This window comes from Drosophila sulfurigaster, chromosome 2R, assembly GCF_023558435.1.
Source record: "Drosophila sulfurigaster albostrigata strain 15112-1811.04 chromosome 2R, ASM2355843v2, whole genome shotgun sequence".
Taxonomy (NCBI): Eukaryota; Metazoa; Arthropoda; class Insecta; order Diptera; family Drosophilidae; genus Drosophila; species Drosophila sulfurigaster.
In genome coordinates this window covers 23,239,574-23,264,195 of record NC_084882.1, presented here as the reverse complement: position 1 = coordinate 23,264,195, position 24,622 = coordinate 23,239,574, and the positions used below count along the sequence as shown (strand labels likewise).

Below are 24,622 nucleotides of genomic sequence, written 5' to 3'. Positions count from 1 at the left end.
GTGGAAGCAAATAATAATTTAAGTGCTTCTAATCAGTAAAGATAAATACATGAGAAATGTTCGGTAATAATAAAACAATTAGCTTAATCTTCTTCCTCACAATTTAGTATTGTGAACGGCTCTAATTATTATTAGTCGAGAGTGCACTCCAACATCTAATCCTTCAATATGTTCAATTTAGAGCTAGCCGCCTTCTGGCGATTCTCTTTAACCAGTTTACGCCACTCCATCCATTTGGCCAACTCTGGCGGCTCGTTGCCGCTGCTCTGCTGTTCCAGTTGCATATAGTACGCTTCTCTAAGTATCTTAAATGCCTGTATGCTGTAGTATGGCTGTTGGGTGACAGGATCAAAGTAGCGCGCCGGCAATCTGGTAATGGGACAGATGCCACTAGAATTTTTTGGGACTCGTTTGGGTCGGAAGATTGCATGGAAAGCCTTGTCATTGAAATCATTCTCGATGGTCACGAATGTACGCTCACATTTCGCGGCTGGATCGTTGGGATCATGTGGCAGGGTTGTGGTGCGAGTTGGCTTACGCATCACTGGCATGGTCATCGAATGATAGCGTATTGTTGGGCCAGTGAAAACCCTTTTCGTGGGTCGTGTCTTCTTTTTCTCCAATTCCATTTTTTGAAATTTCTCTGCACGTTATGAAATTTGTTTAAATGGGAATAAAGGAGTGATTAAGCTGAACTTACCTAATGACTTGATATTCTCCTCTTCGGTGATTTTGGCCTCTTCCAGCAGCTCCTCCTGCGAGGGCATATAATCCTCCACTCGTACCTTTTTCTTCTTCCGTTTGCGCGCATCATCCAATTCCTTTAACCGTATCTTAGTCGCCTGTGTCTTAATGGCAGTCGATGTGCGTATGGACTTGCGTCCCGAGTCTTGCACAGTGAAGCGTGGACGCACGCGACGCTTTACAACGCCTCCGCCAGCACGTTTCTTGTGCAGCGTGGTTGAGGGTTTTGCGTCCTTTTTGACAGGCGTTGGCTTAGCAGGTTCCTACACAGTGAACAGGATAATTAATACTTTGTGTGAATTTTAATAGAATAAATGTTTTTACCTTGTATGCTTTTGTGTTGACACCACCCCGTTTGCGTTTTTTGTCGGGAGCCTCTTCTTGATCGGAGACGGGCTCGTCCTGCTCGTCAATGCTGAAGTCGGAGTCCACCACATCCTCTTCTTCGTCTTTTTGGCTGCGTTGCAATGTGTTCAATTCATTATTCTGCAGCTTAAACAAAAAATACGATTACTTACACATATTCATTGTCGTCTTCTTCATCCTGAAAACCGCCATATGAAGTTTTGTAGAAATCGTCTTCCTCTTCGTCTAATAGTTTAGCTATTTTATTGCCCGCATTGTGCCGACGTGAGCGTGATGCAGCCATTTCTTATTATTGTTTGAATTTTATCTTTAAACTAAACTAATCATTAGCACTTGCTGTAAAAAAGAACACACTTTGCAACTGTAAACAAAAAATGCTTTTTCTGCTTCTTCTCAGTGTGACCACAACTATATCGATAAGAAATACCAAAAACTAATGCAACGCAACGACTTTGCTCCTGCCATTCACAACGAATAAAAAGTGGTAATGACAAAACGGCAACATAGGGTCTGAAATTAGTAAACTATAATACAAAATATATCATATTATTTGCAGCAAGAAATTAAAATGGAAGTGCATAAATTTGTGGCTGCAGTAGCTGTGAAATAGTAAATGCTTTCTCAAAAAAATATATCATTACTTTTAGCTACAGCGCATTCATGAGGCGACTTAAGCCGCAGTGTTTGACTTTCGCCTCTTTGAATCTTTCGTCTTGTTGATCTGATTGCACTTTGGACTTTCGCATTTTCAACATTGATCGACTGCGGTTCAAACGGTTTCTTAGTCCACTTTCAGTACATAAAGCGAACAGTTCAACATGATTAATTCCGGGAAATTAGCAGGACGCACTCTCTTCATAACCGGCGCCTCTCGTGGTATTGGCAAAGCAATCGCTTTGAAAGCAGCTCGCGATGGCGCAAACATTGTGGTGGCTGCCAAGACAGCAGAACCGCATCCCAAGCTGCCCGGTACCATCTACACAGCGGCCGAGGAGATCGAGAAGGCTGGTGGTCGAGCCCATCCCTGTATCGTAGATGTGCGTGATGAACAGCAGGTTCGTTCAGCCGTTAAGGAGGCGGTTGCCAAATTTGGCGGCATCGATATCCTCATTAACAATGCCAGCGCCATCTCGTTGACGTCCACACCAGATACAGACATGAAGCGCTACGATCTGATGCATCACATTAACACACGCGGCACTTTCCTAGTGTCTAAGGAATGTCTGCCCTATTTGGAGAAGAGTAACCACGCCCATATTCTGAACATTTCACCGCCTTTAGACATGAAGTCCAAATGGTTTAGTCCTCATGTGGCCTACTCCATGGCCAAGTATGGTATGTCCATGTGTGTGCTTGGCATGTCAGAAGAGTTCCGTAATCGTGGCATTGCTGTCAATGCCCTTTGGCCTCGCACCGCCATCTATACGGCGGCCATTGAGATGCTAACGGGACCGGACAGCGCCAGTTGGTCGCGTAAACCAGAGATTATGGCGGATGCAGCCTATGTCATTCTCTCGCGGGAACCCAAACAGTCCACTGGTCAATTCTTTGTGGACGACGAGGTGCTCGAGTCGGTGGGCATCAAGGATCTCACGGATTACGCGTGTGTGCGTGAAAATGCCGATAAGCTAATGTTGGACTTCTTTTTGGAGACGCCTGCCGGAGAAACTGTTGTTGGTGGTGCGCCGGCAGCTGCAGGAGATGCCAAAATCCCGCAGCTCTTCAAGAAAATCGAATCTTTGCTTTCAGCTGAAATAGTTTCCAAGACGCAGGCCGTCTATCAGTTCAATATCAATGGCGCCGAAGAAGGTATCTGGTTTCTGGACTTGAAGAATGGTACCGGAGCCTGCGGCACAGGTGCTCCTCCAGTTGCTGCGGATGCCACGCTGACCATGAACTCAAACAACTTCTTCGACATGTTTTCGGGAAAACTGAAGGCGGCGCCAGCTTACATGTCCGGCAAGCTCAAGATTAGCGGCGACTTCCAAAAGGCTCTGAAATTGGAGAAATTGATGAAAGCACTGAAATCAAAGTTGTAAATAGTAATTATTGAATTTACATGCATATATCGATCATAATACATATTTAAATACAAAGACATACATAAGCCGAACTGCTTTATTTTATTTATTTTTTTAATATGATAATGATTATTGACTAAGTTCTTAATTATAAAAATAATAATTATTTGTTGACCATGAAAATACAATTTATTAATGTGCAAATCATGATGACAGTGCATATTTTAAACGTAAAGACGAGGAATGTATGGTTACTATACATGAATAGTTTTTTTTATATTATTGGGGGGTCCATGCTGCTTATCTTTCTAAAAGAGTTATGGTTCGTAGGACCCAATAATGTAAATACACAACTGAGTAAACACCCAACTGAGAGAGATAAGATAAGAGTCCATTAGCATTATGTTAACTGCAAAATTTTAACATAGATACATATGCATGTCTATGCAGTATAAAATAGAAGGGTATTACCATAACGATGTACATGTAATGCACTGTTTTAAAGTTCATGCAATTATGAATTAAAAAATAAAAACTTAAACCTTATATATATATTATTTTATTTTTTAATTTCTTTTGTATCTATAAAAGTTTAAAATAAACTCTAGCCTTAATTGCTCATTGAAAACCTGATCCAAATTCGTATAAAAATTGATTATACATTTTTTGAAATGCAACTCTGCAATATCACTTGATAGGTGCGAAAATTGGCGCGAAAGTATGAAGCTTTCCTTTTGCCGAATGACGTCATCGATGTAAAGTCAATGTTGAAAAGTGATGAGCTTGATCAGTAATCGGAAAGATTTATGGATTTAGTGTGCAATCGACAATTGCAGAGATATCTTACTCTTACTTGAGAGCTCCAAACAAAAAAATATTGATTAATTCAGTCAACAGCAAAGTTAAAAATAATAGAAATAAATTACTTATTATCTATTCATAGTAAAAATGAGTCAACTTGATAACAACGAAGCCAAGCGAATCTTCACTCTTACCAAAAATCCAAATGCCTTGCTTAACGATAAGGCTGCTAGGGAGGAGATGCGAAAATTCGCAAAGTCACGCGAATTAGGAAATGATAGTAAGCTTAAGAATACTGTGGAAATTTACGAGAAATGCTCTGATTTGCTGCTGGAAACGAAATTGCCTCTAACGCTGGATGTAGCTGCAGACTTGCTGCAATTGGGAATATGGCCAAATGAGATAAATGCGCTGCGTCAGTCACTGGATGGTGATCGGACACAAAGTAATCTCATTATCAAACAGATTCAAGAAAAGTGCTGCAATGATATCATGACTCAAGATGAATTTAAAGAATTTACCCAATTTGTACTTTCGAAAGCAAATTAATATAAAAATACACACAACATATACATAATAATGCTTAATATGAAAATAAAATTAAAATTAAAGCATTTATTATTAATCTACCAAAATATACATATGTACGTTTCATTCATTCATTGGTTTTTTTACATTTTTTGTCACAATAAGTAACCCATATGGTGGTATATCTTCAAAAGAACAAATATTTTCGTTGTTGGCCGGTTCTTTCCATACATCGGGAGATGTATGAGAGTATCATCATTAGACTACACGGTTGACGCAAGTCCTCGCTCTGGAGATGCACAAAAGACAACCCTTAGGGTAGGTTCCAGTTCAGTGCCCTAGTGGTGGCCTTGCCAGAAATGAAGAAGAACAAGCTAATGCGTTGCAGTCCAACAACAACAACAAAAAAGCAAAATGTCTCTTCGAGCAAAGAGAGCAGTATATGGAATGCAGATTTGGGGGATTGCTACCAAATCAAACTACAAACGCATCCAAGTACTGCAGAATCGGGTGTTACGACAAATTACAAACTGCCCTTGGTACGTAAGAGGATTCACCCTACACCGCGGTCTGAAAATACATTCTGTAGGGGAGCAGATTGGCAGACACACGAGCCGATATAGCAACAGATGGCTAACTCATAGAAGCAGATTCGTTAGGAGACTCCTACCAGCTAGACCGTTGAGGCGATTAAAGCGTCAAGGTTTCGGCTAAACGTTCACCCAATCGGAGGTTTGGCCCAAATAAATACATTTTTCCCTGTGTTGTTATAGTACTATTTTCATCCTGCTGTACTGGTTCGATACTTAATAAAGAAATTAATTATTTGAAAAAAATTCATTTATTGGTTTGTTTACATTTTTGTCACAATAAGTAACCCATATGGTGCCATACATACAGTGGATCACAGCTTATTTCAACCACCACCAACCGACAACTTTGAGTTAGTATACTGGCCAAACTAAAAGAGGTATTAACTTTATTTAAACGCAGGATTGTAGTTTAATGTCTTCACATAAAAGATATTTTTTCATTTATCCTCTAATTTTTTGTTTACTATATAAATTATTAAAAACAAAAAATGCCAAAAAAGTACCACAGCTTATTTCAACCAGCTAAAAATAAACTTAAACATGAAACTAACATGAGGTTTGATTCCACCAATTTTTGTGATATAATAAAAACATTTGTTTTTTCCCTGTGTTGTTATACAACATTTATGTCAGGTTACTGAGCTGATGGTTTATGACATGACGACAGTTGCACATTAGCCAATCTTGCCCAATTCCTGCCTTAAGCCTAGGGTCATTGTCTTGGTAGAAGCGGAAATCATCCTTAATGCCCAGTTTATCTGCACTTTGGATCAAATTGACATTCAGTACCTCTAGGTATTGAGTCTAGTCAATGGTCGCGTCAATAAAATTGAGTTTTCCGACTACGGCTGTGGACTTACAGGCCCAAACCACGACGCTACCACCGTAATGCGTGACTGTAGGCTTTAAATTTATGTTTTGAAGCCCGGAATTTGGATTCTGACCGACATATGGAGCTCCAACCAAACCAAAAATGTTATTTTGGACTGTCCACAAATAAAAATTCATTTATTGGTTTGTTTACATTTTCTGGCACAACAAGTACGCCTTACTCAATTCCTCCTCCATATGGTGGCATACATACATACATATGTATGAACATAGAAACACTATGCAGCAATTCATAAACTTTTGGACGAAAACATTCTTTAAAGGAGCTATGACGTCATTTTTCTCAATTGTGGTTGACCCATTTTGTAATTGTAGTGTTGGCCGGTTCTTTCCATACATCGGGAGAGTATAAAAAATCTAAAATGGGGATATTTTTTACAAATGGTAATTATAATAAATTAAAAAATTAAATATGGGTTAATGAAGAATATCGATATTTTGGCAACACAAATGGTAATTATAATAAATTAAAAAATTAAAAAATGAAGAATTGTACAAAATTGATTTTTGTTAAAATTGTTGGCAACACTATTCAATTGCTGTATTCAATTGAACTAGTTCACAACAGACGTTTGCTCATCGACAAATTTGTTTGCTTTGTGATTAGCTTTAACTTTAACTTAATATCAGTAGGAAACATCAATAGAATAAGAACCATCAAATATCGACATCATGGCGTCGACATCCTACAAGGTTTGCTCCAAAGATTGGGTGTATATTTTTAATACATTAAATAAATACATATGTATGTTCAACATTTACCAAGCAGAACAAAACTGTAAAGTTGATCAAATGTTTTTGCGGCTGCTCTGATATGACAGTTGAGGAAGTGCAGCGCATTTACACACTCACCAACGATGTGCATCAAACACTGCTGGACACGGATGCCACCAGATTACTGCATCGCTATTTGGAACAACAACGAGCTGGCGACAAGAAGGAGGTCGAACAGTTCCTAGATATTTATGAAAAGTGCGCCGAATATTTGCAGGAAACGCAGCGAACTTTTGCCCAGGATGAAATTGAGGAATTGATTGACTTGGGATTGCCTTACGATTTGGAACAGGATCTGACGCGGCGCACACTTAATGGGCAACGTTCCGAGATTAATCTAGGACTTTATCGCATTCAGGGCAAGTGCCGCAATGAGATTGAAGCAAGCAGCGATTTCAAAGACTTTCGCAACGCAATTCTCGCTAAGATGCGCCGAGTGCCTAAATGATTCCACTTTCAGTTCAGAGAACGGTGCCTTTTTTAGTGTTCACATGACAGTACCAAAGTGTAGAAGAAACCGCACGAAACCTCAACAGATCCCAGCGCCTTTTCTGTAATTTCTCCTCACGCGAGTCACAATGCTTAGTCATTGGTTTGCAAACGAACCCGTCTTTTTAGTCGCTTTAAATAGTTATAAGTGTTCCTTAATGTATTCTTACAATTTACAATTACAATTTGTTATATTTGTATGATGTATGTATATATAATATTCTTGTTAAGCACATTAACGATAAAATCTATTACTATATAGTATTTTCAATTGCAGAAATAAATGTCGAATGATGCTTTAGGTTTTCTTCCACGAATAATACATTTCCATGGGCTTGTTGACCTGCGATTAAAAGGGGAGATTAAAGTATGTTTGAAGCACATATATCTTCATTCTTCTTACCTTCCAGAACTTATCGTTGACCTGATGTAGTGTCTGATTGCCATTCAAGATAACCAGTTGCTGTGGCTGTGGCGCCACATAGATGCAAAAATTGAGCAACCGACAAGCTTCGGGCAAATCTGCGCCTAAGTCGAGGGTGAGGCGCATGGCCAGATATTTGCTTAAATGATCTACAGTTGCATTTGCAGTTGTTTTGATGTAGCGTATGCAATTGTCTTTAAGCGCACGTATCAATTGATTATCCGCCGACATCTCTGTGGGATGTGGCTTAAACACAAGCTCAATTTCATCATTAATGCCCAGCTCACCGTTGCCCTCGCCTTCGGTGTCAATGTTGGAGTCACCTTCGGTACGACAGTCCATTTGTGAGTCCGATTCGGATTCCTCGGAACGCTCCGATGTCATCACCGACATGGCACGCTTCGGCTTGGAGCTGCTTGAGTTCGAGGGCACTGGCGATGGTGTGCTGCGTATTGAGGGTGGATTTGAGGCATCATCTACCTGCATTCGACTGGATGAAGTGCTGGCGCCTGAAGTGCCCGCAGCTGTTGCTGTTGTTGTTGCTGTGGTCGAGGAGTTTGTGGCTGGGGCAGTGGGTCCCGTTGCGGTTCCTGCTGCCCCAGATGCTGTTCCGGCTGCAGTGTTGTTGCTGCTTACGTCACGTGTCTCACGATCGGTGCCATTTGTGTTGCTGTTGCTGTCATTGGAAGCCGTATCATGGGCATGCACTGCACTCGAGCCGGAACGTGTAGCACTGCCTCCTCCGGCTCCACTATTATTACCTCCTCCACCGCCTCCTCCTTTGTTGGTGCGAAAGCGTTGCGGGCGATTCTGAGATTGCAGTTTGATGCCTTCGTTAATAGAGTTAACCAACGCCTGCTGTGATTGCGCCTGATTGAATTTGGCCATTTGTTTTTCCTGTATAGCTTCGTATTCCTCGCGACTTGGATAGATTTTCGAGATGAGCAAATCAAAGTTTGGATCAGCGCGCAACGAGCGCTTCGAGACGAGTTTCTTGCGGCACGTGGGACATTCCTTGTTGCCCGAACGCAACGCGGTGACAATGCAGTCGGAGCAGAAGCGATGCAAGCACTCCTTGGTTGTCATCGTTTTCTTCAGCATGTCCAGGCAAATGGGACACATTAGCTCGCTGTGCAGACTGCGCGGCGAAACCGCAATCTCTGTGCTGTCCGTAATGATTTCTTGCGGCTTGCGCTGCAGCTCGTACAGGGACAGGTCCCATGTTTTATTTTGTGTTGGTTCTAGCGAGGCCATTTCCTCTGTTTTTTTGTCTCCACTTTTTTAATGTTTTTCTGCAGCCAACAATTTTCACTCTTTCTCTGTATATATTCGATAGCCCAGTTTGTTTACTGTCGAGAGCAAGTGTTATCGATAACACGATAATTACCCTCTTCTCTGGCAACGCTATCAGCGTAATTCCGTGTGACCATTTTTGTAATCTTGTTTACGTTTTTGGTATATTTTGTTTGTCATGCCAAAGAATTGCCGTTATATATGTTTAATTATTGCATTTTTGCCATTTTTACGCCAACTGGATTACGCACAGTGTTGTTGCACATTTAAAGAATTTTCTCTTTTATCTAAAAAGTGGAAATGCTTTCTTTGCGCAGCCAGACGCGAACTCTTCAATTAACTGCTTGATTGACAGACGTCAATCAAACGAAATATTTGAGTATGCCACCAAATATGGATTAAATGCTGGCGTTACCGTTAGCTAAATTGCATTTGCGTTGCGTTCCATTTTACGCGAATGAAGTGTGTGTGTGTGTGGGGGGCCAAGAATGTGCTAAATCAATGGCATGTTGACAATGGAAGCCACTGGAACCCACAGCAGGCAGATATGTAATTTCCCAGCCAACAGCAATGTCAACGTTTCCCATTTCACTGACTTGTCACACTGGCTGCGCATGCGTTGAATGCGCTAAATGTGACGTGGCAGTAACCCGACGCAGCTTCGGAGGCGGCGCCACAGCAAGCACAGGTGAAATGGCTGGACACATGCGTGACATGGCTTTGGGGCCAGTGCCAAAAGCGACAAAGACAAAGCCAGATGTAAGTATGTAACTCATTACAAAAGTAAGTTGTAGGTAAGCATGTAACTTTAAATGCCTCATTAGAAAGGCAGCTAATTATCGTTAAGTGGAAGCGTGCCTCGTCTGCTAAACAAAACTGCCGAGTCACGGTCTAACTGCACAACCAATCAGCATCCCTGTCATTTGCAATTTATTGCCAAGTCTGACACGAATTGAACTGGGCAATCATGGCGCCCACACGTCGACGACGACGCTTGAGGATCAGCCGCTGTGTCCTCAATTGTGTTGGGCAGGTTCATGACCCAAAAATGCCCGAGAAGCTGCATGGTCAAGTCAATGTACAGCTTACTTTGCGCTTTATTGACATTAATCATTTGCAGTCGCTTGTTAAAAGTTGCAACTACATGTCCAGGTTGCAACATCATCCTCGCAACACACAGTCCACAGTAGAGTGGCGCATAGTTTGTTTTATGTCTTCGTTTATGGTTAGTTGTTAATTACGACACATGTCATTCCTCTTCGTAAAATATTGTTCTCTTCTTCCATTCCTTTTTCTTTTTCGTTTTCGTTCATTTCATTTCCTTCTGCTTTGTGTTGGTTTTTTCATGGTATTTTTTTAGGAGGTCTGTCAACTGAACCGGAAGGAAGCGCAAGCCATTTTTCTCTTCGTCCTTTTCATGTCGTCTGCGCCATTTTGTTGACTTTGTTTTTGTTTTTTGTTGTTGTTGCTCCGTTGTTTCGCTGTCTGCACAATTGTTCTGCAAGCTGAGTGAAAGTTTTGTGCCCACAACAATAATTTGCGATGTATAATTGAGCATAACGTTGGCCGATGTCTGGTCCGGTGGTTAAAGCCAAGCCGAACTAAGCTGATTGCTGCCCCAAATTGTGGAGCCTCGAACATGCCACTTAACCTTTAGTTGGTCCAAACTCAATTGCGCCGCCAAAGCTATAGTGGATTTCAGCATTCCAGGCTGCTAACAGACAGCGAACGAGCTCCCACCCAAATAACACACACACATGCAACACTCAACATGCCACACATACTACCACACTCGAACATGTCATCCACATGCAGCCAGAGTAGATGGCCAACAATTTGACAACAACGAGCTGGCGGCTGCCCGCCCAATTTTCAACCCAAACTCTCAGACTCCGGACTCCGACTCCAAACCGTTGCACGCTGCTTTGTGCTGCTGAAGTGCCAACAAGAACAACGGCAACAACAATAGCAACGGCAACGGCAAAAGCAACAACACAATTCAAGTTGGAGTTTTCAATTGCCTGCCGCTGTCCAAATATTGCCAGCTCCGTGGTTAGCTCATTATTATGAAGCGCTCTTTGTATTTTTTTTTCGGCTTTGCCTAGGCCATAAATAAATCTCAATTAAAGTGCAACCCTTTTTGTTGCTGTGTGTGTGTTGCACGCCAGAAGCGGGGCGTGTTCGCCTGCGATACACAAACAATCAATCAGCGGTCAAGAGAATTGCGACTCAGGACTTTTTTTTTGCGCTGCTTCGATGTGTCTCCAGTTCACACCCCAAACGTGATTTTGGTTCATAGCTTTGCAACATCATCCACCCAAGCAGCGGCCCCTAGCTTGTTGCATGCTGCCTATTTTTTGGTTCTCTTTCATTCTATGCTAGTGTCCAGCCCAGACCATGGCCAAGTCCACAATCGACAGTCGGAGTCGGCGGCAGTCGTTAAGCGTGACTTTCTTATTGTTGTTTCGTTTGTTGGCTTTTTGCATACCGACAACAAGACCAACAACGACAACAACAACAACAACAGACAGCAAACAGCGGCGAGGTAAACAAAAAACCGAAGCTGCAACCGAGTCGAGTCCGAACGAGAAAAGAACAAAAACAAAAGAAAGAAACCAAAGCAAAAGCAAACTCACAGCTAACAGCTCACAACGTTGGTCACTTGGCACAAACCCGAGCCAAACTCCATTCAGTCTTTGGCGAGATTTTATCGCGTGCGGACGTGTCTGCGGATTGCCAAGTATTCCACAAAGTATATATTCAAAAAAAGTCGAGTATTCACATACGTATTCATTACTCGGTCTGACTTTGGCGCCATCTAAGCGATGCAGCCGCAAGCCTAATCTAAACATTTCATGCAGAATAATCCAAGTGCCAAAACCATAAAACAGTTTTTATGCTCAGCAAAAAAAAGAAAAACAAAAATGTGTGCATCGAGAACAGTAACCGCAACAGCAACTGCAATGGCAATAGTTAAATCACCAAACTGGAGCTGGCTCTGGTAAGTTGGTGACATTCTGATATCCTGCCCTCTGTCTGTCCGTTGTTATAAATGCAGCAGTTTCAGAAATTATTAAAGCGGGGAAGTTTAAATTTGAAGTGTAGCTTGCTATTGTACATATTAACCTAAGCAATTACCTTTCGTCCAGAAATAATGAAAATAAAGACAGTGTTTCGTTTTAAAAGTTTCAATACGCTAGAGTAATAAAAACAAATATAATAATGTAATGCTGAAATTTAAAATAGTAAAGAAATAAAAAGGGTATCTTTTAGTCGAATATGCTTCAACTAAAGGTTCCTCCTAGTTCTGTTTTCTTTTCTTTTTTCGACTGTGTCTAGCTGCTGCGTCGCAGCCAAAGGAATCCCTTGTCTCTGTGCCTTTGTGTTGCAGTCACCAGGTTGGCAGCGACCTTCGTGCTCAGTTGCTCCGTTTGCGTCGCTTTGCAGCTGTGCATTTGTGTGCTGAACAGAGGAGATTATCAGTAGAACTCTATTGACGAGTGTTTGAACACCTACGCTGTGGTCTCCGCTTGTTTTGTCTGCTCCCTGCGATGTCGATGTCGATGGCTTCGCTTTGGCCAGCTCCCAAACTTGCCACAACGAAATCTTGCACTGCGAATTTGAGGCTTTAGTTGCTGTTGGAATTTATTGTTGTTCTGTGTCAATATCGCATAACTTTTGGCACACAGTTGCTTGACGTCAGCCGTCGTTGTGGCTTCCAGGCTTTGCTTTTCTATCTCGAGGGTTTTGCATTCTATCAGTTGATTTATGCCCTCCACGCCTCGCATTAGCAACTGTCCCTGAGTGTTGCTCATTATGAGCAGCTGATGCAGCAGCCCTAAGTGGGGCGACAATAGTTCATCCTCATCCTCATCCTGCTCCTGGGTGGTCTGTGTGCCACAGTTGCGATACTGCAACTCAGCATCCGTCATAGTGCTGGCCATAGCAGACAACATTGGCTCTACCTGTGTCTGAGTAGTTTTTGTCTCCAAGCTTCGGCCGATTTGCGTGGATTGAGACACTAAGTGAAGTTGCCTCGTCTGGGTGCCAATCGTGAAACTATTTTGCATAGAGGTCTGTTGATATTGGTTCATCATAAATTTCAAGTCCTGTGTGTCCACCCTCGCATCATGACTACGAACATTTGGCTTGCTTGTTTTGCTAGATAGACTTCCTTGCAAGGACATCACAGTTGTTGGCTGCTTAGCTGTTGATAACCCTTTTTGCTGCCTCTTGGTGCGTCTTCTAGTTCGCCCCAGCTTCAGACGACGCGCCTGTTTGATGGTCAACAGGCCATCGTGCAGCTCGCAGCAAATGATATAACTGCAGGGGAATGTGAATGTGAAGTAAGTGTTGCATTCAACGTCAACGCCTTTGCCAAATGCTTACCTCACATTGCCCTTCAATTGGATGCGCTTGTGTATTTGCAACGCTCCCGGCGTCGACATTGAGATTTGCAACAAGGCCTTCAGGTCAACGCGCAACATGGCTCTCGAATTTGGATGCTAAATCAAATGTTCAAATGGAGAAAAAAAATGTACAATAAAAAAAATTGCTTATGCTTTGTGTATGAAAATTATTTATAAATCTCTATGCTTTGTGTGTTTGGGCGTGCTGTCTGACTGTCTGACTGTCTGTCTGACTGTCTCTCTCTATCTGACTTTCTGACTGCGTCTCTCTGTCTGCTGCTGGCCACAAATCTGTTCAATTTCGACACGCAGCCCTTTGATTTTGTCTTCTGGCAATGCACGCAAACTTTTTGCCTCGTTGTTGTCGTTGTCGTCGTGTTGTATTTTGTGTCGATGTTTTTGCCGCGGGCTCCTTTGTGTTGCTTTCATTAATAATTCAAAAGTGCCACATATGCGAACTCTACTGCAAAAGGACGAACAAGGTACAAAAAACGGGCTAACTGCATTCGATTACTCTGCAATTTAGCAATTCCTCTTTACTTGTTTTTATTGTTGTTGCGAGTTAGCGACTCTTAATACAATCTGTGGCTAAATACGTGTTGATTGAAGTGCTTTTTTGATTTGCAAGTGGCATGTGGCATATGTGGCGAAAGTCAATGACTTGCACCGCTCCTCCCTCCTGCCTCCTGCTTGGGCATCCATCAGACATTGGCAGCCTTCTAATCCCGCCCCGAGGTTGTCTTCATCGATTCCACTCTTTAACTTTTCTTCTCACAATTTATGCTCACTTCCAGCCAAACCCAAGTATCGAGTTGAGTTCATCATCGGACAGCTTTCACGAATTCCCCTCGGATCGTAAACGGAGCTGCTCGCTGGAGGGTCTCTAGTTGGGGATTCAGTTACAATAGTTCTTAGTTGGCGCTTCTAAGCACATTCTAATTGAAGGAAAGGGAGGTAGAGAGAGTATTACGTGGTCGGCGCATGCATTTTTCCTCGAGTTTTCCTCAGCGTTTTTCGCATAAAACGTTGCATGAATTATGTGTGTGTGTGTGTGTGTGTATGAGAGAGAGAGAGAGAGAGCTTGGAGCTGGGGGAGACTTGTCTTGGGATCCACTGCCAAATGCCAAGCACGTCGCTTCGTTGTGGTCGCCTTCGGTTACAATTGATGCATAAAACTTCGTCAATATAAGTGCACTCCACACATCCACGAGGAGAGTGTATGTCCAGCATAATTTGTGGCTAGAACTTCGCTTTGGATAAAGGGGCCAATAGTTGCCGCATTGCACATCGATTGGCACAGCCCAGTGATTATGTGGAACAGTTTTATGTTATAATATATTCTTTATCCATTTATTTTTTTTTTCCTTTTTGGGTGGGATAAAAGCAGCGCTTTCAACTGCAATTCTCTCATGCTCATCGCCATCATTATCATCATGTGTGTCATCATCAACATCATCGTCATGGGCTTTCCACTGAACCGTTCAGTGCATGACAGCATGTGACTTTTCTCTATCGTCGTCATCGTCGCTCTCTTCCGCTTTTCCCCTTCTTGCTTGCGGTACGTGCTCATTTGCATTTTTAGTCGCTTTTGCTTTGCGCTTTCTTCCTTATTAACGTGTTTTGCGCGACTCTCTAGAACTTTTTGTTAAGGGCCAGTCCACTCATTGGGTTTACAATTTCAAAGCTTGACCACCGCTGTTTAGCTGCTTGAAACTTGAATACAACAATTGGACAAAGGGAAAACTGAATGCGAGAACTGAAGAACTGCAGAACTGCAGAACCCAAAGTTCTACAATCGAATCGCCCGCTTGATTGACCCTGAACCCTGCTGACGTTCCTCGGTGTGGTGGGACTTAATCCCTTTGCGGAATTTCGCACATAAAATCGAAAGATACACTCGCCTCGGTATATAAAATAAAAGACAGGCCATAAACTTAATTTTATTTTGCAGTTTATGCTGCTTCGTTTGTCTCGCTGCACTTGCTCAAGGCAGCAACAGTGGTGGAAGCAGTGGAAGTGGCAGCAACAGTGGCAGCTTCTCAGCCAAGTCACTGGCAATGGCAACGTCAGCGACTCTCAAGGATGCCACGCACATGTACAAAATCAAAAGACAGGACAAATACCAGCAGCAACAGCAGCTGCGGGCCGATGTGCTTGCAACTCCTTTGGCAGGCGCAACAAAGCAACAGCATCAGCAGCAACAACAACAGCAGCCACTGACAAGAGGTGCACATGGGCTGAACAAGAAGATGTTGAAGTGAGTATCGAATCGGGGAGCACCACTCATTTTGGGCTTAATTAATGCAACGTGTCTAGTGCCAAAGAACAAGAATAACAACAACAACAACTGTTGCACACATGTCTGTGGCAGTTTGTGTTGGCCATGTTGTTGGCTGGCCTGTCTGTTGCGACCATAAATTATATTATGAAATATTCATGGTAAACGTTTCGAACTCGCCAGACAGCGCAGCACGCCCCTCACCTTCACCTTCTCCTTCTCTCTCTACTCCTTGCCACTAGCTAACAAGACTCTTATGCCCCCCTGACTCTTCTTTGCTTTGTGTTGCACTTGCAGCAAAATGGGCTTCATGAAGGTGAAGGCGCCCAACAGCCATAACCGGAAACGCCTGGCGGTTGAGTCACGACGTCACGCATCGCGGGATGATTCACACATGTTCATCATCAAGCTGCCGCCCAATCTGCACTACTACACAAGTCCCAACGGTGTGAAGAATGCGCTCGATGTCGCACACAAACCACAAAAGCAACAGCAACAGCAGCAACAACAACAAGAACAGCAACAATCAAAGCAATCACAACAGCAGCAGCATCCACATCAAATGAGCAACAGCATCCATGACAACAACGCACTGCCGATGGAGGCAACTAAGGCAACGGAGGCAACAGAGGCGTCGGCGTTGAAAGCTAACGGGAAAAAGGTAAACGGGATTCCATTAGGTTACACCAAAGGCACACCAACAGCAACAGCAATAGCAACAACAACAATAACAACAACAACAACAATGCTAAGAACTGGCCATAATATGTCTTGCCTGGTCTCGGTCTCAGTCTCAGTCACAGTCTCGGTCTCGGCCTCTGTCTCGGTCTCGTTGCTGGCCAACTGCAGATAAACATCGCGCGCGCATGTGCACAAAACAAATTGCAAAAAAACAAACACACGCACACTCACACTGCACACACCCATATCACACACACGCATACACACACGCATAGACAAACAGCGGCAGCAAAGAGCAGAAAATGGATTACACATTTGGGCCCATTTGCTGCTGCTGCTGCTGCTGCAATGGCTCACCCATATAGCTGAATAGCTGGAACTCAACTCAACTCAACAAACAGCTCCGACCAACTGGCGACCGACTTACCAACTTTGGCACAGAGCGTCCAGACACCACACTTGGCAGTTGGCAGCAACATTTGCGACTGCAACAGTTGCAGTTGCAGTTGCTGTGGCAGTGACAGGCTCTCGGAACACAGCTTTAGCTATTTATATACGCACAGTAGATGGCATTGTTGTTGTTGTATTTGTTGTTGCTGTGTCAATGTCAATGCTGGAGGATGTGCTAGGCATAAAAAAATTATTACGCTCTCACGGCTCGAGCTGTAAATGAATATGCAAGCCACATCCATTAACCAACTTGGGATGCTTTAATTAAAAATCCAATTTGTTAGCGATACTTGTTGACTAATTTATGTGGCGCCCATAGACGACTTCTTCTTCGACTTTGACTAATGCTGATGCTAATCAGAATGCTGAGCGATGCTGTTAATGTTACTGTTAGCTTCACTGTTACGGCTACTGTTATAGATACTGTTGCTGTTAATGTAATGTTCTAATCATTATGCGTGTCACGTTGCAGGTATTGTTTCCCTTCAGCTCGAATGGACGTCCTGGCCGTATCTACCACTGGAATCTACCCGTCTTGAAGCAGGCGCTGCACAAGAAGCCGCACTTTGCCCATGTCTCGGCCGATGATCGCAATCGTCTGCTGGACATTGAGAATATACCCACGTGGCGCAAACCCTGGGAGAATGAGACGGTCGAAAAGTCTTTCAGTGCCGGCAGTGGCAAGTCTAAATATAGGAAATCGCTGAAACAAAAGTCGCCCACATACTATGCGCCCTCCCAGGCGGTGAACAAGCAAAGTTTCCACAAATACTTTGCCGGCAATGGCAAACCGAAGGGCTTCTATGTCATCAAGGAGCATCAGACAAAGCCGCAGTTCTATCAGAATATCATATCATAAGTTTCAACTTCACTTCATTTCGTATGCAATGTGCATCTATAAGACTGTGGTGTGGGACTTTCTTTTGATGAATTGTTTGTACCACTCGAATACTAACTATATCAACTCATTAACTAAACTGCGAGTAGAAGCGTAGCTAAAACTTCCAGTCTGAATGGGGACTGCTTCCATTTAATGTACTTCCGTCCAAAATTCTGCATCAAATCAAATGAGTGGAGCGAAATACTATATATGTTAGAAGTATATATTTTTATACAAATACGAAATGCACAATATCAAAGCAATTGGCAATGGGGCGACCCACGTTGGGCGCCACAAACGCCACTGCGACGACTATCAATCAACAGGAAATTATGTATACATCTACGCGTATATTTAAGCACATGTACGAATTTGTAATTATCAATAAATATGATGACTGATTTAAAACACAGCGAACAACGTTTGACAGCTTGCAGATACAGTATCTTCGAGATACTTTTTTTTGGTTTGGCGCCACACAATAAGGCAAAGTCATAAAATATTTGGCAGCTGCTGCTCGGAGAGCGTAACGCCGGCAATCTGGTTTTGGGAATTTTTGCTAATTATAAGAGCACGCTCGGGAATGAAGTGCTGGAGTTCTCGAGAGTGTTGGGGGAGAGCTCTTAAGCCCTGAGCTAGATTTGCGCATTAAGGGGCAGTCGTCTGGAAACGGAAACGAGGCGAGCGAGTGCGCGCATGCGCAATATCTCATTTGGCAGATAAAAAGCTCGAGCTGTAGATCCACGCGCACATGTTATAAGTCGGCGACAGAGAGTCGTCGTGTATACAGCAATAACAATAACAATAATGATAATAATGACAAAAAAGCTTACCTCCAAAACTGCTGCATAAATAATGTTGTTGATTCATTTCGTGATTTTCTTTTCCCCTTTTTTTTGGCAACTGTGCCGCATAATTGTTTGTTGGGTTGGCTTAAGTTTTTCCTTCGCTGCTGACTCACGTACATTGAACTTTTAACCCGTGCCTTCGTCTCGTCTGGAGTGTGTGAGTGCCCATCTTAAGTAGATTTAATGACTTGATGTTTTATGAGCAAAAAAAGTAAGAAAACAAAGAAAAAACCGAATTAAACACAAATCACATTTATGACAAATGCCGTCAACTGTTAAGCCTAATGAATGACGCCTGGGCGGAGACTTTATAAAGCCGCCGATGATCTATTGATTATTTTTTATGAACATCGTGCCAAATGACTTTGCTGTTCCTTCTGCAGCGAATTAACCCGCCGGCTAACTGCCACATTGCAGTCAGATAACATTCATTTGAATAAATGTGCCATGGCACATAAGCTAAGTATAATCAAACAACAACTAAACCGTCTTGATATCAACTGAGCTCACTGCTGATGCTTCTGCTGCTGCTGCTGCCAGAAGTTGCAACTTGTTAACGCCATTCCATTTCCGCCTGTCATATCAAAATAATTATCTTAAAGTGTTGCTTGGACCAAGTCCTAGAATCATGGCTGCGATATGCGACAACAGCAGCAGCATCTATAGAATACTAGCTACAGCAACAGCAACATCAACATCAACAGAGCAATCAGTAACGGGCGATGTTAGTTTGCGTGCAAAGTCTCGATGACTCCAACTTGATCTGCAGAACTTGTTCTTCACGCAATCTTGATTGCAATTATGTAATTCCGAAATGCGCACTAATTAAAATAACATTTCACTTAATTGTACTTACATAACTTTGGAGTTACCTATTGGACTGATTGATATTTGCATGCCGACTCGGAACATATCCGTGCAAATTGTGGACAGCAATTAAAATCAGATTAAATAATTAGCAAAGGTAATTGATAGTATGATATTCGTTTATTTAAAAAAAAAGTAGGACAATATGGTTAAATACATGTCTACTGATAACAAATTTTCAAATTCGATAGATTATCATATTTGCTGTTCAGTGCTCGATAACATAGTACGATATTTTGATTATCGATTCATATCAGTTGAGAATATTAACAGCTGATTTTAGCACCGGCGTAATAAAAAGCCAAAACATTAGCTTTAAAAATATTTGTATTTGATAAATTTCAGATATTAAAAACGTGTCAACGTAGAGAGCTTAGCTTATCAGAAAGTTGATACATTATTTTTATTTATGAACGCCAAACTACGTGACATTATCTTGAACACAAATGTGCCTCTGGTCCTCAAGGACTTTCCCGTGAACTGGGAATGTTTCGACGGATCGCTAAAAGATTGGTGCACCCGCTTCGACAAGGATGCCTCGGATATACCCACATTTGAGAGCATGGACATCGCAGACTGTGAAACACCCCAATGGGAACGTAAACGAAAACGCTTTGACATGTCCATGCAGCAATTCCTCAACGAGTACTCCAAGAGCGAAGACAACAAGAAGGCCAAATTCGATTGGGCGGCTTATCAATACAAACGTACCGATGAGCTGCCTCCGAGCTGCTGGCAGGGCATCGATTTTAAGCGTTTCGGATTTGCCGAACATCAGAACGATTTCAGCTTGTGGCTGGGCTCTAAGCATGCCAATACACCCTGCCATTATGACACCTATGGTATCAATATAGTGGTCCAAGTGTACGGTAGTAAATCCTGGTTGCTATTCCCTCCAGAAACAGCGCTGCAAAGCACACGTATTCCTTACGAAGAGTCCAGCGTCTACTGCTTAGAGAACTTCTATGCTCCCGCTCCCAACAAGTTGAGCCACTACGAAAAGTTCCAATCACAGGCCTATCATTGTGTGCTGAACGCTGGCGATGTGTTGATAGTGCCACGCCATTGGTGGCACTATGTGGAGGCAGACGAGATGTCACTAAGCATTAACTATTGGGTGCCGCTTAAGACAGACTTGGATTTCACACTGGACGAGTTGATAGTGAAGCATATCATCGAGAGCTTCGTCAAAGGCGAAAGTGAGCAGCTAAAGAAGTATCTGTTGAATCCCAACCAACTCGAGGAAATTGTCGAGAAAGCCAGTTCGCTCTTCAGCCTCTTCGAGAGCGCCGTTCACAATCAGACCACCGTAAGCAAACGCAAACTGTGGGATGCCGAGTACATGAATCAAAACGAAGTTACCCAGGTCATCAGTAGCATTGGGATACGAGTGCGAGCACTGGATGTGATGTCCAAGGAGGCATATAATCTGCTGATACAGAATAATTCTATGCGACACGAAGCACCTAAAGACGCAGCACTCGCCACAAACAGCAATTTAGAGAGCAACGTCATTAGCTCAACGCTGGAACTACTTATCAATAGTATGTGTGCACCACGCTGCATTGCGGGCGTTAAACGGGAATTGTTTCGAAGATTGGGAAACAGTGGAAACTTATAGCGCTAAATGAACGGTACGTTTATTTTGTGATACGCATATGAGATTAGAGAATAAAATCCGAGAATAATTCAACCTGGTTTTTTTCATACAATTTCAAACAATAAAAAAACCAAAATGGAGAGCGCATTAAATGCCATTGCCAATTTGGTTTCCATATAGAATCTAGATTCACGATTAACATATTTGCAGTACAGCTGCTGGGCTAAACACAGTGCATATGGTGTGGGAGGGAGTTGGACATCTACCAGCCGGGTGGCTTCTGGTTGGGGTAACCTCCATGTTGATTGGCATAACTGCCGGGATAGGTGCCATAGCTGCCTGGTGGAGGTCCCTGAGGGAAGCCACCAGCATATTGATAATCTGAAAACGATTATTATTTAGTAATATTTCTTAAACGTTGCAAGATTAGTTTACTTACTGCCTGGGTATGGCAATGTGGCATAGGGATTAAAGCTCTGCGGCATGGGAGGTGGCACGTAGGTGGGATACGGCACATTTGCGGATGCGCCATATGGCACCGGCATATGCACTTGGGCTGGATACGGCACTTGTTGTGGTGTCATAGCTGGCGGTGCACCTGGAGCACTAGCAGGTGTGCTTGGAATGTCTACAGAATGATTAAAGAGAACAATTCAATTAGTAAAATACAGCTGGAATTGATTTACAAAGACTACGAACCGCTGCCACTGCCCGAGGTGGAGGCGTAGTGTGATGGCAATGCCGGTGTGGCTGGTGGAGCCTGGCGGCTGGATTCTGTGGTCAGATCCTTGAGCAATTCTTCCTTCTCGGTTTTGCGGGCAAACACAAAATCACTGATTTTGTTTTGGAAAACAACGAGCAGCTGTGTGAGGTCATTGTAGAATTTGGTGCCCTCCTGCAGATTGCCCGACAACTCGATGTAGCTATCGTATGCCGTGGCCAACTCCTGATACAGCTTATCGCGTGAGCTGCCGCAATTACCCGTCTCCGAGACAAAGGCTCCGTGCGCACTTTGAATGTCCGCCACCAAAGTTTGCTGACGCTCCACACTCTCCTTCACTTGAGCCTGCAATGGACTCAAGGTCTGGCCAATGCGTGCTAGAGACAAGGCGGGCTCATCAATGGCACCATCCTTTTGCAGGGCATGCAAGAACTCATCCTTCATGTTGAACGTGGCCGATTTGAGTTCGGATTCGACAGCATCGCGTTCCGCCTTAATGGTATCCACAGCTTCCATTAGTTGCTTCAAACGCTGCACACTGGAGCAGCTTTGATCCACACTGCCACTGGCCGAGGGCAATGACTGTTGTATTTGCTCGGGGGGCAGTGAGAGCAGCTCGATGCCCTTTTGATTGGCCTCGAACTTCTGACGCACCACCTTATCGGCCTCGATGGCATTGTTGATCACCTCGCGATATTTCTTTGAATTTGTGCGGAACATTTCCGTCAGCTTATCAGAACTAATGCGAGTCCAGCGCTCCTTAAACTGAGCATGCAACTGATTGTCCGAATCGCGTTCCTCATCCAACAACCGTTCGGTCTCATCGAGAATTTCACGATTGCGATTGAGCAACTCGGGCAAATCCTTCAACATGGTCTGTATATTCTCAATGCCGCCCTTATCACGCACCTCGGTAGCCTTCTCGCGCAACGATGGTGGCAAGCCACTGTTGCTATCTGTGGCCTCAACAGCAGCCGGCAAATTAAGGCTAGCCAACACAGCATTCAAAGTTTGCGTAGATTCGCGCAACTTCATGATTTCGCCATTGACAATCTCGTTCTTACGCATATCCGATGCAGTCAGCGCACGGTGCAGTTCAACAGGCACCAGATTGGTGAAGATGTCCTTAAAGTTGCTTGCCATGGGGACTCCAATGGGGAGCGGCTTTGCTAACTGTGCTTTGCCAGGCGAGGCCAAAGTGCTAAGCTCCGGAATCATTTCATTGTAGATGAACTCATTGTCCTTGGTGGACTCGGCCAGATTGCGCTTGGCACGACTGAAATACTCATCCAGGTAGCTCTCGTTGCCGCCACGTGTTTGCGCCGCCTTGAACAAATCGATGGCATTGCGCAGGCGGGCAATCTCCTCGCCAATCTTCTTGGCCGCACGGCAAGCCAAGCTCTGATACAGCTGGGTAAGTGCATGCAGACCAGCCTGTTTGCCAGCTACTGTGGGTATCCATTCCTTCTCCCAAACATTGCGCACCGACTCTTTTTGCATGGCACGCAGCACGTCCGCATAGAACTCTTCGCCCTGGCAGCAGAGCTTGGCAATGATCTGATCCTTCATATTATCTGTGATGTTAAATTTTAGATTATTAAATGTAGTTACAACTATCGAAATTATGTTCTATATATAATTCTTGAGACTTACCTTTAATGGCCTTGAGGATGAATACTTCCTGGGCTTGGGCCACCATCAATGCCTGCAGCACAATCAGCGTGTCTTGGCTTAAGTCCGGAGTAGGCTCCGATGGCACTGCGGCGGGCGTGGCACCTTTCAGGTACTGAAAGATGCCTGCACTCTGCTGCAGCAGCTTAATGGCGAGTTTGAGGCCCTCGTCTGTGTCCAGGTGCTGGCTGGCAGCAACACTGCTTTGCAAGGCAGCAATGTTGAATAGTACACATACCTTCTCGAACAGAATTGAGGTATGAGCTGAAAGAAAGACGTGTGGTTAGAACCAGTTTTTTTTTATTATATTACAGACAAAATTTACTCAAGCTTATTTTGCCACCGAAAATTGAGCCCTTGTCGAAGGCATCTTTCCACTTGAACGGTATTTGCAGCTCACTGGCAGCAATTTTTGTTTCCAGTGCGCATATCTGATCGTAGTAGCTGCAAAAATAACAAAAACAGTAATTTAAGTGATATACAATTAAAGACTGCGTCATCCATTCTCTTGTTTACGTCTCGCTCTCTTTCTCTCTAACCCGCAATGAGTCACACACACCGAAACACACGTCTATAAATGCGTGTATGCGGCGCTTTGATTAAACTACTACTAATACTACTGTATTTAATGTTTCTAACATTAGGCATGAGTCATCGAACCCACAGGAGTCTTTAAGCATAAGACCCCCTTTGTTATTTCCCAACTTTCTTTTCTTTTCGCACAAAAGACTTACGCATAAACGACTTCCAGCGAAGCCTCATACTTCTCGAAGAACTTCCAAATCGCCGTATTGCGTTGCTTTGAAAAGTCATTTACTGCCTCAGCATACTGCGACTTCTCCTCCGCTGAAGCACCATTGTAGGTGCTTTGTATCAAATTGTTCAGAGGCTTCACTACATCCACTTCGGATGGCTTTTTCAACGGAATAGCCAATAATTTTGACATTTTTTCTAATTTCTTTTGTTGTTGTACAAAAATATATTCACAATGATTTTTTACACTAAAAGCACTTGGTAAATTTAATTTGCTGATGGAATTCACAATAGCTTTTGCTCTGCCCGTTGTCCATCAACAGCTGCGGCTCGCAGTGTGACCATAATTTTAAAATATGCTTTTACTTCTAGATTATGGTGTTAAAAAGTATATTTAACGGAAAGAAATAGAGGTCCCACAAAGTGACTACCAATTTATTGGCGCATTTTTTTGTTTAAATTACTAGGTTAAAGTTTTTTTTCGGTATAAAAAAATGTCCTGCCATTTTCTGTGTTAAAAAAAATGGTTGCAATTTGTTA

General features: G+C 43.2%; 8 protein-coding genes across 8 annotated transcripts; 4 read left to right on the top strand and 4 right to left on the bottom strand.

Annotated features, from left to right (window-relative positions):
• Positions 1-83: 83 nt before the first annotated feature.
• On the bottom strand, positions 84-1,503 carry LOC133838400 (vacuolar protein sorting-associated protein 72 homolog). The gene is made up of 4 exons (XM_062269481.1): positions 1,263-1,503; positions 1,069-1,201; positions 701-1,007; positions 84-643 (listed from the first exon to the last, which is right to left on the bottom strand). Exons 1-4 carry the CDS (start codon positions 1,391-1,393, stop codon positions 156-158), a joined length of 1,059 nt encoding a protein of 352 aa, XP_062125465.1. The 5' UTR covers positions 1,394-1,503; the 3' UTR covers positions 84-155.
• Positions 1,504-1,828: 325 nt separating this feature from the next.
• LOC133838399 (hydroxysteroid dehydrogenase-like protein 2) lies at positions 1,829-3,217 on the top strand. The gene has a single exon (XM_062269480.1). The coding sequence runs from the start codon at positions 1,929-1,931 to the stop codon at positions 3,147-3,149; it is 1,221 nt and encodes a 406-aa protein (XP_062125464.1). The 5' UTR covers positions 1,829-1,928; the 3' UTR covers positions 3,150-3,217.
• Positions 3,218-6,485: 3,268 nt separating this feature from the next.
• LOC133836190 (uncharacterized) lies at positions 6,486-7,360 on the top strand. Its single transcript, XM_062266531.1, has 2 exons — positions 6,486-6,637; positions 6,714-7,360. The coding sequence occupies exons 1-2, from the start codon at positions 6,617-6,619 to the stop codon at positions 7,164-7,166; spliced, it is 474 nt and encodes a 157-aa protein (XP_062122515.1). The 5' UTR covers positions 6,486-6,616; the 3' UTR covers positions 7,167-7,360.
• Positions 7,361-7,377: 17 nt separating this feature from the next.
• On the bottom strand, positions 7,378-8,990 carry LOC133836187 (E3 ubiquitin-protein ligase RING1). Its single transcript, XM_062266528.1, has 2 exons — positions 7,611-8,990; positions 7,378-7,550 (listed from the first exon to the last, which is right to left on the bottom strand). The coding sequence occupies exons 1-2, from the start codon at positions 8,883-8,885 to the stop codon at positions 7,506-7,508; spliced, it is 1,320 nt and encodes a 439-aa protein (XP_062122512.1). The 5' UTR covers positions 8,886-8,990; the 3' UTR covers positions 7,378-7,505.
• A 2,617-nt stretch (positions 8,991-11,607) lies between these two features.
• LOC133836188 (uncharacterized) lies at positions 11,608-18,029 on the top strand. Its single transcript, XM_062266529.1, has 4 exons — positions 11,608-11,925; positions 15,285-15,590; positions 15,909-16,272; positions 17,215-18,029. The coding sequence occupies exons 1-4, from the start codon at positions 11,780-11,782 to the stop codon at positions 17,599-17,601; spliced, it is 1,203 nt and encodes a 400-aa protein (XP_062122513.1). The 5' UTR covers positions 11,608-11,779; the 3' UTR covers positions 17,602-18,029.
• Positions 12,100-18,612, bottom strand: LOC133836189 (uncharacterized). Its single transcript, XM_062266530.1, has 4 exons — positions 18,456-18,612; positions 13,314-13,429; positions 12,441-13,247; positions 12,100-12,386 (listed from the first exon to the last, which is right to left on the bottom strand). The coding sequence occupies exons 2-4, from the start codon at positions 13,409-13,411 to the stop codon at positions 12,260-12,262; spliced, it is 1,032 nt and encodes a 343-aa protein (XP_062122514.1). The 5' UTR covers positions 13,412-13,429; positions 18,456-18,612; the 3' UTR covers positions 12,100-12,259.
• A 1,003-nt stretch (positions 18,613-19,615) lies between these two features.
• On the top strand, positions 19,616-21,006 carry LOC133836108 (HSPB1-associated protein 1). The gene has a single exon (XM_062266419.1). The coding sequence runs from the start codon at positions 19,747-19,749 to the stop codon at positions 20,956-20,958; it is 1,212 nt and encodes a 403-aa protein (XP_062122403.1). The 5' UTR covers positions 19,616-19,746; the 3' UTR covers positions 20,959-21,006.
• On the bottom strand, positions 20,953-24,416 carry LOC133836106 (programmed cell death 6-interacting protein). The gene is made up of 6 exons (XM_062266417.1): positions 24,064-24,416; positions 23,655-23,773; positions 23,312-23,593; positions 21,637-23,232; positions 21,377-21,565; positions 20,953-21,318 (listed from the first exon to the last, which is right to left on the bottom strand). The coding sequence occupies exons 1-6, from the start codon at positions 24,273-24,275 to the stop codon at positions 21,200-21,202; spliced, it is 2,517 nt and encodes an 838-aa protein (XP_062122401.1). The 5' UTR covers positions 24,276-24,416; the 3' UTR covers positions 20,953-21,199.
• Positions 24,417-24,622: the final 206 nt, after the last annotated feature.